Genomic DNA, 15,494 nt, shown 5'->3' on the forward strand with positions numbered 1-15,494 from the left:
TTCATCCATCCATCCATCCATCCATCCATCCATCCATCCATCCATTCATCCATCCATCCATCCATCCATCCATCCATCCATCCATCCATCCATTCATCCTCCACCCAGCAAAAAGCATCCAATAATGCACTTTTGCCATGCTATCTGATTCGTCTAATTAGCACTGAATCAACAGATGTCCCTAGTTCCCAAGTTGACACATTTAACTGTAAGTAAAGAGTAATACTAAAGCGCTGCCTCCTCTGAGTCAGGTGTATTGAGTCAGTAAAGCAAACATCTGCCGTACAGAATCTTTCACTCTGACTTCTTATAGTTCTCTTATAGCACATGGGGATTAATGACTCCCTCTGTTCTGCTCCACACCAATGGTCCATAATGAGGCAATGATTACAAGAATGAAGCATATTTTTGTGCCTACTCAAGCTCCATATTAAAGCTGTTGTCTTGAGTGTTCCAGTAGCTGCTGCAAATTACCATGTGCTGAAGCTGTTATACCAAATATGACTAAAATGGCCCCTATTATTAGTAATATATTTTTAAAAAATTAGTTCAATATGTTGAATGGTAAATTTTCTGCTAATCATCATGTGAGCCACTGTAATAAGGCCCATTCTCCTGAAACCTTCAGCACTTAAATAGGCTTTAATGAGAAATCCAAGAGCAAGAGAAACAGGTTGGTAGCATTTAGACTCAGAGACCTCTGACCTGATTATCCTATTATCTCTCAGCCACGCTGTCAGTTTTTCAACTCCAATATTCCCTGGAACTGGAAATGTTAAATTCACCTTGGATCTTCATGTCACATGGCAAATTAATTTATTTTCTAATTTATTAACTTACATCCAGTAAATAATTCTTTTTTCTTTTTTTTTTTGCTGACATTTGTCTTCACAGTGGTGAGAGATGACCTTTTTAAAGAGCATCTCCTTAAATATGTAGGTGGTTTGGACAAATAAACCAGAAATGAGACAAGACTGAAGATTTTGCACGTTAATGCTCGTCAGGACACTCGATCCTCCACCCGAGAGGAAATTCTGTAAATACCATGGACTTCACATCTGTCGCAACCATGTTTCCTCTCTCAGCCGTGTAATAAAATATACATCTCACCAGGCAATTGTCTGATTACAGTGCTGATGTTTCCTTCACTTGGCTGAGCTGCTAGCTTGAGGCGCAGGAATACACTCGATGATTCTCACTGTTTAGTCACCTACTTTGCTCTGACGGACTGGCCTTGATCTCTGAAAGGCACTGATTCAGTGAACCTACAAAAAAGGCTACCTGTTCAGTGTGGGTGTGATGAGTTTACAGAATAGAAAGGAAAACTGACTTCTTTATAGTTCTTTATAGAAACAGCTTGGCACTATATTGTGTAATAGCCATATGTTTAGAAGATGCACATATGACATTGAGGCCGAAAATGTCACCCTAACCTCCACAATAATCACACCATCATGATCGACCACTTGTTACTACTCTAATGATAAATACAGTTCCATTTCCCTTCAGAAGGTTTTATGTAACATGGTTTGATAACGTCCATCAGAAAGTCTTGAGTCAATATCTAGCGTCAGAATACAAATAAGGTAAAACCCAGACTTCCTGAGGAGTGAGAAAGTGCGTATGTGAGTGTGTGTGTGTGTGTGTGTGTGTGTGTGTAGGGGGTTGATGACACCAGAGACCAGCACAGAGCCAAGCAAACTCCTCCCACTGAATCAGCTTGCATCGGCTGAGCTTGTTGCTATGGTGACGGGTCTCAGCAACGAGCTGTGCTTGTTATAAAACTCATAAGAGTTCCCAACGACCCTGAAAATGAGTCGGTCACGTAGTCAAAATAGGCCCACTAAAGGCAGCCTTGCCGCCTCTTCCTTCCTCAACCTCCGTGCTTCTATACAGAATCAGATCCGATAGGATGAACTAACATTTACACATGCGTAACCCAACCCACTGCCTCTGGATCGACTGTGTGCATTAGAGAGCCATTTCATTGGTACAAGTCTAAGTTTGGATTTAAGTGCAGGTCAGCATGACAAAGAACAATTAGCTTCATGTGCTGGATTTAATAGGATTAATTGCATAATTGCATGTTGCAGGCAGACCTGTCTGTTAGGTAGGAACACGTACATGGTTGTATTCGCAGGAGGAAAAAGCATGTTTTATTCAGTGAATTAGTCCAAGGATGCTAATTGCTTGTTTTGTGGTGGTGAGTTTTTGCCATTTAAAACTGTACTGAAGTATTCCCTCTTGGGATACTCACTGGGATTTAATTTAACATAGTGACAGGAGACTCAGTGAATTGTGAATTGAATTGATTTACTTCAACCCAAAAGTTCCAATGAAAGTATTTCAGATATAAGTCATTTTCTCTACTGTCTCATTATGGTATTAATAATTGCTTTCAAAGTCAAGCATGAAATTGTCGTATTCCATTGACACATCCTTTTGCTTATTTTAATCATTTATTTCTAAAAAGATCTGCAATATATTTTACTTAGCAAATGCAAGTGTATATGTATTTAATAATATCATAAAAAATTTCCTTGCTACAGTAAGCAACTAAGCAGGTTTTTTTTTCATCATCATTTCCGGTTGAAGTACAGAATACCTGGTTAATTCTTACAAATCTTTTCTATAGCTTATAGCTATTTGGACAGTTGACAGAAGACTAAAGGATAAAATGATCTGTGAAAAGCAGAAACTGGAAATGTTATTTGAAGCCTTATAGCTAATATCCCATGGTCCACCAGGCATAGATAACTAGGTAAATAACCTTCCATTTTTTGAAAGGAGAAGCTTTTACTCTGTATCATGGACATCCATTTGCTAATGCCCTGTTACACAATGCACGACCCCAATGTCATTGGTTAGAAGCCATTTATGAGTCCCCGACCAGATTTTTGGCTTTTATAACCTCTAGCCTTTGATTGCCTCTTGAATTTGCCGACTGCGAAGCGTTCGACTTCTCCTCATTGAGTTGGTGGAGCAGTTTCGTCCCTCGCAGCTGTGTTCCTTTTCTCTCAGCTCTTCTTGGCAGTGATGGAGACTCTCCCTGACTTCCTGTTGCATAAAGCCTGCCTGGCTTTTGTTAACTCCTTTAGTAGCACTTAGACTAAAGCTGTTGCACATACAATTTTTAAACTTTCATAAGCATTAAAATTTATATAAGATCTAGATATCAAAGATATCGATATACACTCACTTACCGTCCACTTTCTTAGGAACTTACAGTATACAATAATATACAATATACTTACTTATACAACTGCTAATCATATCAGTTAATCATACAACATTTAATCAGCCAATCATATTAAGGCAGCAAAAAGCATACAAATCATGCAGATTACAGTCCAAGAGTTTCAGCTAATGTTCAAACCAAACATAAGAATGGAGAAAAAATGTGATCTCAATGACTTTTACCACTGCATAGTTGTTGGTGCCAGATGAAAAGGTTTGAGTTTTTCAGAAACTGCTTATCTCCTGGAGTTTTCATATATAGCAGTCTCTAGAGTCTATGTATAATTAAAAAGCATACTGGTGGGGCTCCAGAATGAAACAGCACATACGCATTCTTTTGCCCCACTCATTCGTTTGTCACAAGTTTAGAACTCAATGATGCCATAGCCATCTGTGGCCAGAAGCCAAGGGAGCAAATTTGGCCGCTTCTCCTGGATGGGAGGGCACAATGTCACTCCCCTGTCAATCACTGTGATCCTAGCCAATCGTGGAAATGCATGAGTTCATGTAGGCAAAAGATACCTTTCCTCTACTCTTCCTGTGATGCAGCATTAGACAAAGTTAAAAAAAGATTTGTATCAGTCCATGTTAGTCTTGCCGATCCCTGATTGGTCGATGCCGATAGGAACATAATATTAGGCCAAATTTGTAAAGGTTGGTGAGGAATGCAACACTACAGCAGTAACTCCACCTAATTTTGGTCCACATCTTATCACTCTGTTGTCATGAGCATTTTAATAATTCTACATGGACATAATTAACTAATTAATATTGTTTGTCTTGTCTTACAGAAATCTGTCCAAGAACCCACTTACCACTCTCTCCTGGCAGCTCTTCAAGAACCTTCAGCTGGTTGAACTGTAAGTTTTTTTAAGGCACTGACTTAAATGATTAATTTATCAGGTTTCCATCCTACAGATTCAAACATCCTTCTCATGTCAAGAAGACTGCACTTGTCATTTCAACTATATATAGCCGATGCTGTACATACTGAAACGAAAGTGTTGACGCTACATAAAGACATATACCTACATAAAACAACAAGGAACTAGGGACTAGAACAATCACACAGTTCCACATGTTTTTTCCCCTGTTGGTTTACCTTCTCATGCACTATTGTAAGAACTGTAGACAATTCTGATGATTAGTAAAACAGTTGGCAGGATTTGCAGCGATTAGCACGTTCACAGTCACCATGACGTTCTTGGAAGATCCTGTGATTTGGTCAGGATGTGTGAACCTGCAATGTGTCATATCTTTTGCGGAACATTCGAGACATATATCAGAGGTCAGGACGCTCTGCACCACATCTCCCACAAATCATTGTGATTGTTTAGCGTTTGACGAATGGTTCCTTCTCCAATTAGAGATGCTTGATTGGACAGCGGTGTCCATATGTCTCAATAAATGTCTTCCATTAACTAATGACATAGAGCAAAATTGCACTTTTCGAATGCTATTTATTCTGCACCCTTTCTGCTGAAGAGCAGACATTGCTTTAGTCTGTCTTTAATTTTAGATTATTTTACTTTGGCATATTGCAGTGGTCATCCTCACTTTTCTAGCCCGACCACTTGCTGATTAAGGATAATTTACTATGAATCGCTGCAACACAGGTAATTTGCTGGTGGTACAAGCACCATGAGTACTAGGGTACTATGCTCACCCATATACGTGTGTATTTGCGTCAGATTTTGGAGCATCACCACACATCCGTAAGCAAGCGAAGCATTTGAGCTACTTAATTAAGACGTGGCAGTGAAATGTATTGGTTTTGTCTGCTGGGAGCCTGACCTCATTTTCTTGTTTGTCATGAATATTTGTGCACTCTGTGGTTAAATAAGGCGTGCAGTTTGTTCGTAGATCATTGAGGGAGGCGCTGTCATTGTGCCATGCCGGAATTAGTAAAACAATACAGCGCTTGTTGAATTAACATTCTCATGCCAGCCACTCACAACACGATGATTACCAAAGATCTTATTTGCATTCAGGGCCGGAACAAGGATCGAAATTTTTACGAGGTCGACATTGCAGGAACTTGACCCACTTCGTATTTATTATACCGCAATGCCCAATGTGTACTACACCAATTACTAGTTTCTAATTAGATATTATGTTATACTTCCATTTAGACCTGTGAAGATAGCAGAGTCTTATGAGGGGTGACAGTGAGTAAAATAATCATGCTACATTTTTAAACTAGTCAGGCAGAAGGAGATTAATGCAGAATTCAACAGTGGTGAAGGTCATGTTTTTTTATTTCTGTTTACATACACAGCAATTTCAAAAATAAAATAAAAAAATAAAATAATAATAATAACAAATAATAATAATAATAACAACGACAATAATAATAATAATAATAATAATAATAGTTAGTGGTGAAAATCAATACAAATCAATAATTTTTATTAGCAGATTTATGTTAATTTGTTTTACTTTTTATTTAAACAGACAAAAAAGAGATTACCAATATTTTTTTTTACTTTACTGTAGCACCTACCATTATACTGTAGCATCTTTTGTTCATTTTTAATGATCACACTTAGTGTTATGTGCTCAGTGTAGTTTAGTGTATTTTGAGAGCTAAACATAATGTGTGATACAAGAAAATAAAGTTAGAACTAATCATCACTACTAATTTGATATTAAAATGCAACATAAGTCTATATAGATCTTAAATTCTGCCATGACATTATCAGGATTTTGTGGTTTCAGTATTAAACTTGACAAATGGCCAAAAAAATACCTCATTGTTCTCATTGCTCATTACAGCCTTGTACTGATTGCTGGTGAGTTATAGTGAAATGCTCTCATCAATTTTTATGGTCAGTTCTTTGAACGAATGCATGCTTGTTTTAAACATGAGTATTATTTATGTAGGTTTGAAAAATATGTCATTTGTGTGGAAAATATGTGCCATACTAGGTATTGCATTCTCAGTAAAATGTTAAAAGTAGGTTTTTTTCCCCAAACCTGAAGCCGCCATCAGTCACAGTGAATTAGGCTTATATACCAGGTGGGTGTTGCAGTTTGTTTGTAATTATTTCAGTGAAGCTCAGCATGAGAATCGCTGATAAAGTGCCCACCTGCACTCTTAGCCCCGCCTGAATCCGGCACAGTCCACTTTATCTTTTCTGACAGAAGAAGCCCTGTCAGTGCTCTAAGCTCTTAGGCACTATATGCATGTTCACATCTGCAGGATTTGATGATGAGCCCCAATGACTAAAACTGCCATTAGAATACTCGAGCTCACTCGAGGCAGTTCAGTAGCCAAGTCCAAATGCTACACAAAAGAGCAGCCGGTGTGTTTGGAGTTTGTGAATTTACATCCAGATATATTTTTAAAGAAAAATATCTGAGATATAGCTGAATATGTCTGATATACAGCCCTAAATAGGACGACGATCAAACAACATTTTTCCCGTCTTCAACTGTCCAGTCTTGCAGCCTGTGTCCACTGTATCTTCATGGCTGATATGAGTGGAACCCAAGGTGGAAGTGGTAGCACACTGGTTAAGATGAGGTTGTGAGTTCAAATCCCAGGATAACCAACCTGCTATTGTTGGGCCCTTGGGCAAGGGCCTTGACCCTCAACTTCTCAGTTGTATAAATGATATAAATATAAGTTGTTTTGGATACAGGTGTCTGCCTAATGCTGTAAATATAAATGTGTTCTGCAATCTGATGCTTTTAAACATGCTACAGTTGTAAAGAGTGGTTAACTGAGTCACCACACAGTAGCATTGATGTTAACTTGAGCTAGTCTGCCTTTCTGTTCTGACCTCTCTCATGTCTCTTATCAAAAGGAGTTAAACCGTTGCTTACTAGATGTTTTTTCTTATTACATCATTCTGTGTAAAAACTGCTGTATGTAAAAATCCAGCATGTTAAGAATCTTCTGAAAAACTCAAACCAGCTAATTTGACTTTAGAAATCATCCCACCTTCCTAAAGTGGATTGCTAATGATCCTATTTTTCCCTCGTTTCAATGTTGGAACACGAACCGCCCTGTATCTGCATGATTTTATGCATGATCGGCTGCTTGGATAATTGCATGACTGTGCATATGCACAGGTGTGGTCAGAGAGTGCACGTTATGTGCACAATGTACTGAATATATATCACCATATTGCCATTGTCCTGGTCTGCGCCTTCAGCCTGATGCATGGAGCACTGCCAGAAAAATCATTTCTCAGTATTACTCCTGTTATACTTGGGCATGTCGCCAAAAAGTGTTCACAGGAAAAATACGACTTACCCAGCACAACATGTCATTCAGCACAGTTATCTATTCCTGGGTCCTTGGGCTGAGAAGCAGTTATCCTTAGAGGACCTTTGTTTTTTTATTGAACACTGTGCGTGTAGACCGTTTTTACCTAAATTCTTCATATGCCTTTAAATGTAGATGAATTTTAATGGCATTTGATAATATATATATATATATATATATATATATATATATATATATATATATATATATATATATATATATTTGAATGCCTGTTTTGTGAATCATGCCTAAGCAAGAATTGCTAGCACACAAAGGACTACCTTTCTAAATGTCAATAAAACAGATTTAGATGATTGATTGTTGTAATTTTATCATTTTCTGCTCTAGTCCAGTCATCTCTTTTCATCCTTTACCTCTGTTTTATTCTAATGACGCCTCATTCTCTCATTACCAGCTCGAAACTGAGCTAAAAAAATGTTAATCGGATCCTGCGATTACAGTGCTGTTTCTGACGAGTCGCTCCAGTAGGTGCAAAAGACGACAAAAGAAAGATAGAAACCTGTGAGGTCACTTCAAAGCCTGGGTTTTCTAGACTGTGGCTGGAGGCTAAATCAAGCAAATAGCACACTATAGATTCATTCAGATTGCATGAAAGGGTTGACATAGAGATTATTGGAAGGGCATCATGCTGAGATGAAAGACCATGTATAATGAGATACAGTGCGGTTTGTAGAATCTTTTCATTCAATTGTTGAATTCTGCTATTGTGATGCTGATAATAATTTCTAGGTCAGTAATTACTGATGTATAGGGACTGTCCACATATTTGTTTATTTGTTCAACATGCTCCCTGAAAATTACTCTTATTTATCATACAATAGAGTATTGAAGGATGATAATAGAATATTCATCAATAATCATCAAGTGACCCGCTCCTTGCTGGATAATATGGCCAAGAAAATATTTATGTTTACATATCTGTTATCAATGTAATATCATAATCATAATATGGAACAGAATTAGTGTCTAGACCCTTTTTTATGACCAAATTATCATTTTCACACTTGTTTTGTTGACCTCAAAGCCAAATATGTAGAAATGGTTTTATCCTCTGTTAGGGCTGCTGCATAAAACCAAAGTACTTCAGAGTCTCTAAATGTTTGGGTAGTTTTAGAATAACTCAGTGTTTGATGTGACCTTTTTTCCTTTTTTTTAAATATAATTCAAATGTACGTGTCAGTTGGATAATTTCATGTCAGAAGTCATTGATTTTTTTATTATTTTTTTTTCTCCACAGCTTTCTCCATGACAATCATTTTGGCTGCAAAGTAAATGCCAGTCTTATATTAATGCTCTTTTCATTAAAACGTTAATGGTTCATTTACAGGTACTTGTATGTTGAGCACTAAGATTGAATAAATGTGTTTTTATTTAATAAAGAAAGCTGTTAATTATAGATAAGCTGGAGTTTTCTATGAGGAGACGTTTATTTATGGTGTGGGAACACTGACGCACGTACTTACGGGTCTGCGTCACATCACCATACTGTATTTCGTGTTACAGGACACTGCAACGCACCCTGTATTCCTTACTAATGTAACATGTTGCACTCTTATCATCGTAATTGAACAAATAATCATGTCTCCTATCTGTGCTCTGCTTGACCTGACTGTGTGCAGGCGACTGGAGGGGATTGTGTTCAGCTGTGGCTGTGAGATTCGCTGGATCCAGCTGTGGCAGCAGAGAGGGGAGGCAGGTTTACACACCCAGCAGCTCTACTGCAAAACCGGTGCCAACAAGATCCGCCTGCGTTCAATGAACATCTCTCACTGTGGTATAAACCCTTCCTTAGCACTTTTAATATTCAGAGAGCTGTTACAGTGGTTGCTTTGATATCAAGGCGAATGTATGTTGTATTTCAGAAACAAGTCACTTTGTACACAGTGTGCCAAGGAATGGATTTTAAAAATGCGAGGTTTAATCTCACGCTTGAGGTATGGCTAAAAGTCAGTCACCAGTCTGTACCAAATAGGTACCAGTGAAATTTCATGCTCATGGGACTTTAAGTGCAGGTCTTAACCAAGACAGCCTTAACTCCTAAATAGGAGGTCTTTGGGTTGAACAACACGTTACCCTACGATATGACAACTGAGAGCATTTTACCAAACATGATGTTAACCCTTTTTTACAAGTACACTGGTGTTCTGTTCTGTTCTCTTGTTTTCTGGCAGAATGGAAATTGACATGTCAGAGTCTTCCAATCTGTAATAAACAAATTAATTATTATCGTATGGCCGCAAGTCTGATATAAAAGGAAGTAAACTGGGATATAAACTGGCTTTCAGTGTGAAATATTTTTTTTTTTATCTCTGTTGAGATAACCTTACACAGAATTTCAGTGGTTCCCTATAACACATACTGTAAAAAAAATTAGATTCTTACAATCAAGCACTGGGGTCTCTCAGAGAGCAGAAGCTATAAACATTTGTACAAAAAAGGAGTTTTAATCATTTCTATTAATATATTGCCCCAAGTATGCTAAGGAAATACAGAAAAACTTCTTAAAGCCCTGAGTATCTACTTTCATATGCACCATTAACCAAAACTATGAACCATGGATAAGTATAACTGCTAATAATGTGATATGCTCAAAAGATATATACTGAAATAATCTACCATCGTAATAGTTTCATACTACCAGATTTATTTATCCAAATTTATTTATAGAAAGAACTAAACACTCAAAGACAAACCGTTTACCTCTTTAAACGACAATAACCGAGATCCACTGACTATTTCAGAGCATTTTCATATCTGTTAGTCTATGTGCCAAATCTAAATCAGTGTGAAATGAGTACTTTTGCTTTGTTTGCTAGTTTGGATTGGTTTCACATAAAACGCAAAGACAAAAAGCAAAACGCAAAACTGGCTTAGAGGCGTACGAGGCTCAACAGCATGGTCACTGATGCTTTGCCAAGTGTGCATAGAAATCACAAAATCACCCATCCATGGAAAAGATGAAATAATGGAATAATTACATGCATAGCTAATCATTTTGTGTATTTTATCCAGCTTTTATATTCTCTCTCTCTCTCTCTCTTTTTTTTTTTTTTTTGGCAACCCAAATATCCAGAACACGTGATGTATCTGCAGTGTTACAGTTCTCTTTTTTGGGTGGGTTTGGTTTAGTTTATCAACTTGTATGTACATAAAATGTCACTCACAGCCCAAAATACACAAGTTTGGTTCCATTTTGTTCCATTTCTTTGGTCGATTCAGAGTCGGGTCTGTTTCTTGCTACAATTGACTTATATTAGAAATCTCTTGATAGCAGAAAGAGATCATATTTTGGGGCTGCATGTGATTGCTGTGGTCTCACACAGAGGAGGAAATTACAGCAGGGTTTTCAAAGCAGGATTAAAATAGACTATATTTGAAAGTACCTTAAAGCATTTACCTTTGAAACAGTCTAACGTTTGATTTTTCCCTTTCAGTAAAAAAAATTGTCCAATTGGTGCAACAATCTTAAATTAAAAATCTACTACAACCAGCTGAGAATCCACTGTATCTCTCATCTCCCCATCAACCCTCTTGAGTGGCTATAGATTATTCTTACAAGAATCCTAACACAGACCTTGATCTTGTCTTCTTTCTAATGCAGACCTCCCTGATATCAGTGTAACTCACAGTAACCTGACAGTGATGGAGGGAGACAACATCACAGTGAGCTGTAACGGTTCAGGTTCCCCATTACCTGATGTGGACTGGACCGTGAAAGGGCTCCACTCTATCAACACACACCAGGTGATGGCCACTAGCCTGCTACATGCTCATAGAGCTCATAGATTCTCACATACACATATATTGATACCCCATTATGCTATCTGGTATTTGTTTCTCTGCCGTCTAGTCAAACTTCAATTGGCCAAAGATTCACTCCGTCAACCTCACTCTCGTCAACGTAAGCCGGGATGACAACGGCTTCGTCCTCACCTGTATCTCTGCGAACGTGGTCGGCATGACCAACATGTCTCTTCAGCTGGCTGTGCAATGTAAGTGGCCCTTACTCTTTTAGTGGAATTGTAATGAATTGAGCATTTTTGTGCTAACTGCCTTTAGGGAAATCATTTTATCGGCAGTATAATATTTAATTGAAGATGTCAAAATGTTAAAAGCTTTCAAAGTATTATTATATTCAAACAGTCTCGAGAGGTTGTAATTATTATATGAAATCAACTCAGACTTAGCATTGTCTGCTTCTGCTTTTCCTTATAATGCTGCAAGGGTTTATTCTTTTACTGCACATTCTTTTGGTGAATTCTTAAAAAAATATATTTTGCATACACATAATCTCAATTTAGCCTCGGAAGACTTGAATTACAGTCTACAATAATTACCAAAACAAGAACAGACAGTGTACAATTACAGTGGATAATATCTGGCATATAATAACAACACAAACTTCAACACAAAATTCAAGGATGCTGCCTGCACATCTGCTCAAAGCAAACATTGTGTAACTGCCGTAACTGCCAAAACATTAGATTGGTAAATGCCTGAATGTGTTTGTACACTACCTTCAATTACTTTCCCATTCTTTGTTGTAGACAGTTTTCTTTGACTTTTTAATCCGGTGGATTTACAGTAACTAACGTTCTCACTCTGCAGTGCAGCGATTTTGATTCACAGTAGTTTAATTCCATAGATGATTTTTTTTCACACATATGCACACATCACACATATGCACAGGAGTCAGTTGTTGTGACAGTTGGAATTACATGCATTAAGAGACCATTGGGTTATCTGAGCTTAGCTGGGGCGAAATCTTTAGTGAACGTCTGTAGAGGAATGGTAAGTATATATGATGATATTATGAGCTAAAATGAACTGGATTTAAAAAGAAACTTCCTGCAAAGCTGTTTTGAGACATTGTCCTTTGTTAAAAGCTCTACACAGAAAAAAACTGAATTGAATAGAAATTTTTGCAGTTCTAAGAAAGCATCATTCTTTACAATATCATTGTTAGGCACTATAATAGTCAATTTAACAACTGTGTTAGGGATTTAAATGAGTCAGTAGCTGTAAAACATTTAAGTTGGTTCAGGAATATTTCTGTTGAACTGCATTTTTGACCCTTGCATATAATTTGCTGTAACTTTATAGGAATTAGTGTCAGTAATAATACTGGCAGCACATATAGACAGACATTTATGAAGACTAACTACAACATGAAGAAATTTTTCGACTACACTACAGTACTACATGGCATGGTTCGTGAAAATCTTTCACCAAATTCTTGCTTTGTCTTGTAGTTGAATCTCAACCTGCTAGCAACAGTGAAGCACCGAATATATTACAGTATCCTTTACAGACATGGATCTCTAGGATCATGTTGCAATCTAGGATCCCTAGTTTGATCCTGAGCTCACTTTGTCTTCTGGAATCTCTGATTTTCTCTTACCTTAAAAGAAACATTCCAGCAGGTGGATTGGATGCTCAAAATCGTCCTTAACTGTGAATGTTTGCATGCATGTTGTCCTGCCATGGACTGGTGTCCCACCCAGAGTGTACTCTGCAGACTCGAGGCACAGTTTGTTGGCTTTTTATTCCAAACCTGTGTGCTGATTATGTCATTTCCCATAATGGCACTTTTGAAAATTGCTTAAACTGACATAATGGCAAATAAATTACCATTCCCTAAATCGCCACCATCAACACTTACCAAATCAGCTATCTGGTGTTAGATTAGAACCAGATTAGAAAATTTTTAAATATGCAAATAAAAAGCACAGAAGAGTTTAAGATTATTCTCCAACACCACCCAATAGTGTGGAATACAGGATTAGATGAACTGTGCTGCACTCCAACACTGCTGACGACATCACCCTTACAATATCTACTTAGTGTCTGATCGCTGTTTCATTGTCTTAATGACTTTTTTTTAACATTAGTGAGGAATCGATTGGTTTAAGTGCATTTAATTGAAACATAATGATTAATTATTTGCCATTCCAGTGCAAGTTAGATAAGGCATATTAGATGAGAGGAAAAAAAAATCTTTTAATATGTTCATTACTATGTATCACCAGTAAGAACAATCATCCTTCTGTTCAGTTCTTTTAAGCAGAATATATGATATTCATTGCTTCATTTTAAACTGAACCCACTCATTCATCTTTAATAACTACTTTATCTTCGTCATGGTGCATCCAGTGTTATTCTGTGAATTCTGTGCATGCAACAACAGTCCATTACAGGTCACCATGCACTCACAGCTATGGATCACCTTTATTTTGGGACCTTGGGAGGTTTGAGGAAATCAGATGATCTTTGATAATCCTTATATAATCCAAGCTGTTTATATATATTCTCTTCCTCTCTGTTAAACTTCTTGAGGAAGAACAGTTAGATTCTCTCTCTCTCTCTCTCTCTCTCTCTCTCTCTCTCTCTCTCTCTCTCTCTCTCTCTCTCTCTCTCTCTCTCTATATATATATATATATATATATATATATATATATATATATTTATATATTTATATATTTACATATATATATATATTCTTGTCACCATCTCTCTCTCTCTCTCTCCCTCCCCCCCTCCCCCCCTCTCTCTATATACAGTATCCTGAGAGAGAATCTCACTGTTCTTCCTCAAGAAGTTTAAAATGGTGACAAAATGGCAAACGAGCCAATTAACAATAAAGCACCCTGAAGCTTTTATGTAAGTGTAATCAGAAACACTTAGTAGGCAGGGAAGGTGAAAAGAAAGACACCAGTTGGAATTTAATTACCAAAATAGATGTTCCATTTTGGGAAAGTGTGTGTGTGTGTGTGTGTGTGTGTGTGTGTGTGTGTGTGTGTGTGTGTGTTGGGGAGGGGTTGGGGGCTTTTTGTGTTAAAGAGCTGAATCCAGGATGTAACCCTACTGAGAGTCCAGTCTGGCAGAAGTTTCCATAAGAGCCAGTATATCTCGGCAGATATTTCAGGCACTAAAGGAAGAGTGTGTCGCTCAGAAGACATTATGTTTAATAAATAGCACATGAATTTGAGCTGCTGCATACAGGAAGCCATTTAGTTTAATCACTGAGTCAATGAACGACGTTGACAGTAAAATGAAATGACAGCTCCGACCCAAGGAGGCGCGCTCAGGATGTTTAGCCTTGACAAGACAATGAAGAGTGCTATTGCATTCCTTGTTAAGGAATGACTGTGGAATGACAGTGCTAGATACAGTATGAGTGACTGAGGTGTGTGGTTACATGACATGCAGCAGCATCAACCCTCAAAGGTATTGGTGTGTCTGTAATTAGGAATGACCTTAAGCACTTATGTCTACACATCAATAGAGTTACAATGAAACTATTAGGGCTGAGCAATAGATTATATCTCGAGGTCTCACTGATGGCATAATAAGAATGATGTAGGGCAAACTATTACACACATTTAAAGACAGATAGACAGTCATGATTTCTCTCTCTCTCTCTCTCTCTCTCTCTCTCTCTCTCTCTCTCTCTCTCTCTCTCTCTCTCTCTCTCTCTCTCTCTCTCTCTCTACCTCTCTCTTTTAAGTTTGTAATGATCTACTAGGTTCACACTGTGCTTCCTCTGAATACTGTGCAACCTGTAGCTAAAATTACTAAATTGACCGTATTGTAATCAGTCAGTTCTTCTTTCTCACTAACTGATGACATATTATGGATGTATCAGCATTGCATGCTGAAAAAGAAACCTCAGGAACATGTCACTCTGTACCACCTGACCAACCACTGCATCTTTTCACTCTTAGCACAATCTTGTGTTATCTCCCTGATTTAACAGGGAGAAAGAATGATGAAAAAATGATCTTTTCTGGCTAGAGATCGGGGGTTTTGGGGCATCACTGGGAATTCACATCAAAGTTCCATCTTCTGACTGATAGGGCAAACAAATAGGCCCTGAAATTCTGTGATTCCAAATATTCATTTATTTATCTTTAGGCTGCAGTGGAGCCAGAAACTATCCCAGGAACAATGGATGCAATATAGA

At 37.7% G+C, this 15,494-nt stretch overlaps 1 protein-coding gene across 1 annotated transcript in view; it reads left to right on the forward strand.

The window, feature by feature from the left end:
* ntrk3b (neurotrophic tyrosine kinase, receptor, type 3b) overlaps nt 1-15,494 on the forward strand; it is a 120,962-nt gene that overhangs the window by 44,788 nt on the left and 60,680 nt on the right. The window contains exons 4-7 of the mRNA XM_027162631.2: nt 4,029-4,097; nt 9,151-9,305; nt 11,133-11,275; nt 11,382-11,523. Coding sequence (XP_027018432.1) covers nt 4,029-4,097; nt 9,151-9,305; nt 11,133-11,275; nt 11,382-11,523 — 509 coding nt within the window. The remainder of the gene's footprint in view (nt 1-4,028; nt 4,098-9,150; nt 9,306-11,132; nt 11,276-11,381; nt 11,524-15,494) is intronic.

Source organism: Tachysurus fulvidraco, chromosome 2, assembly GCF_022655615.1.
Source record: "Tachysurus fulvidraco isolate hzauxx_2018 chromosome 2, HZAU_PFXX_2.0, whole genome shotgun sequence".
Classification (NCBI taxonomy): Eukaryota; Metazoa; Chordata; class Actinopteri; order Siluriformes; family Bagridae; genus Tachysurus; species Tachysurus fulvidraco.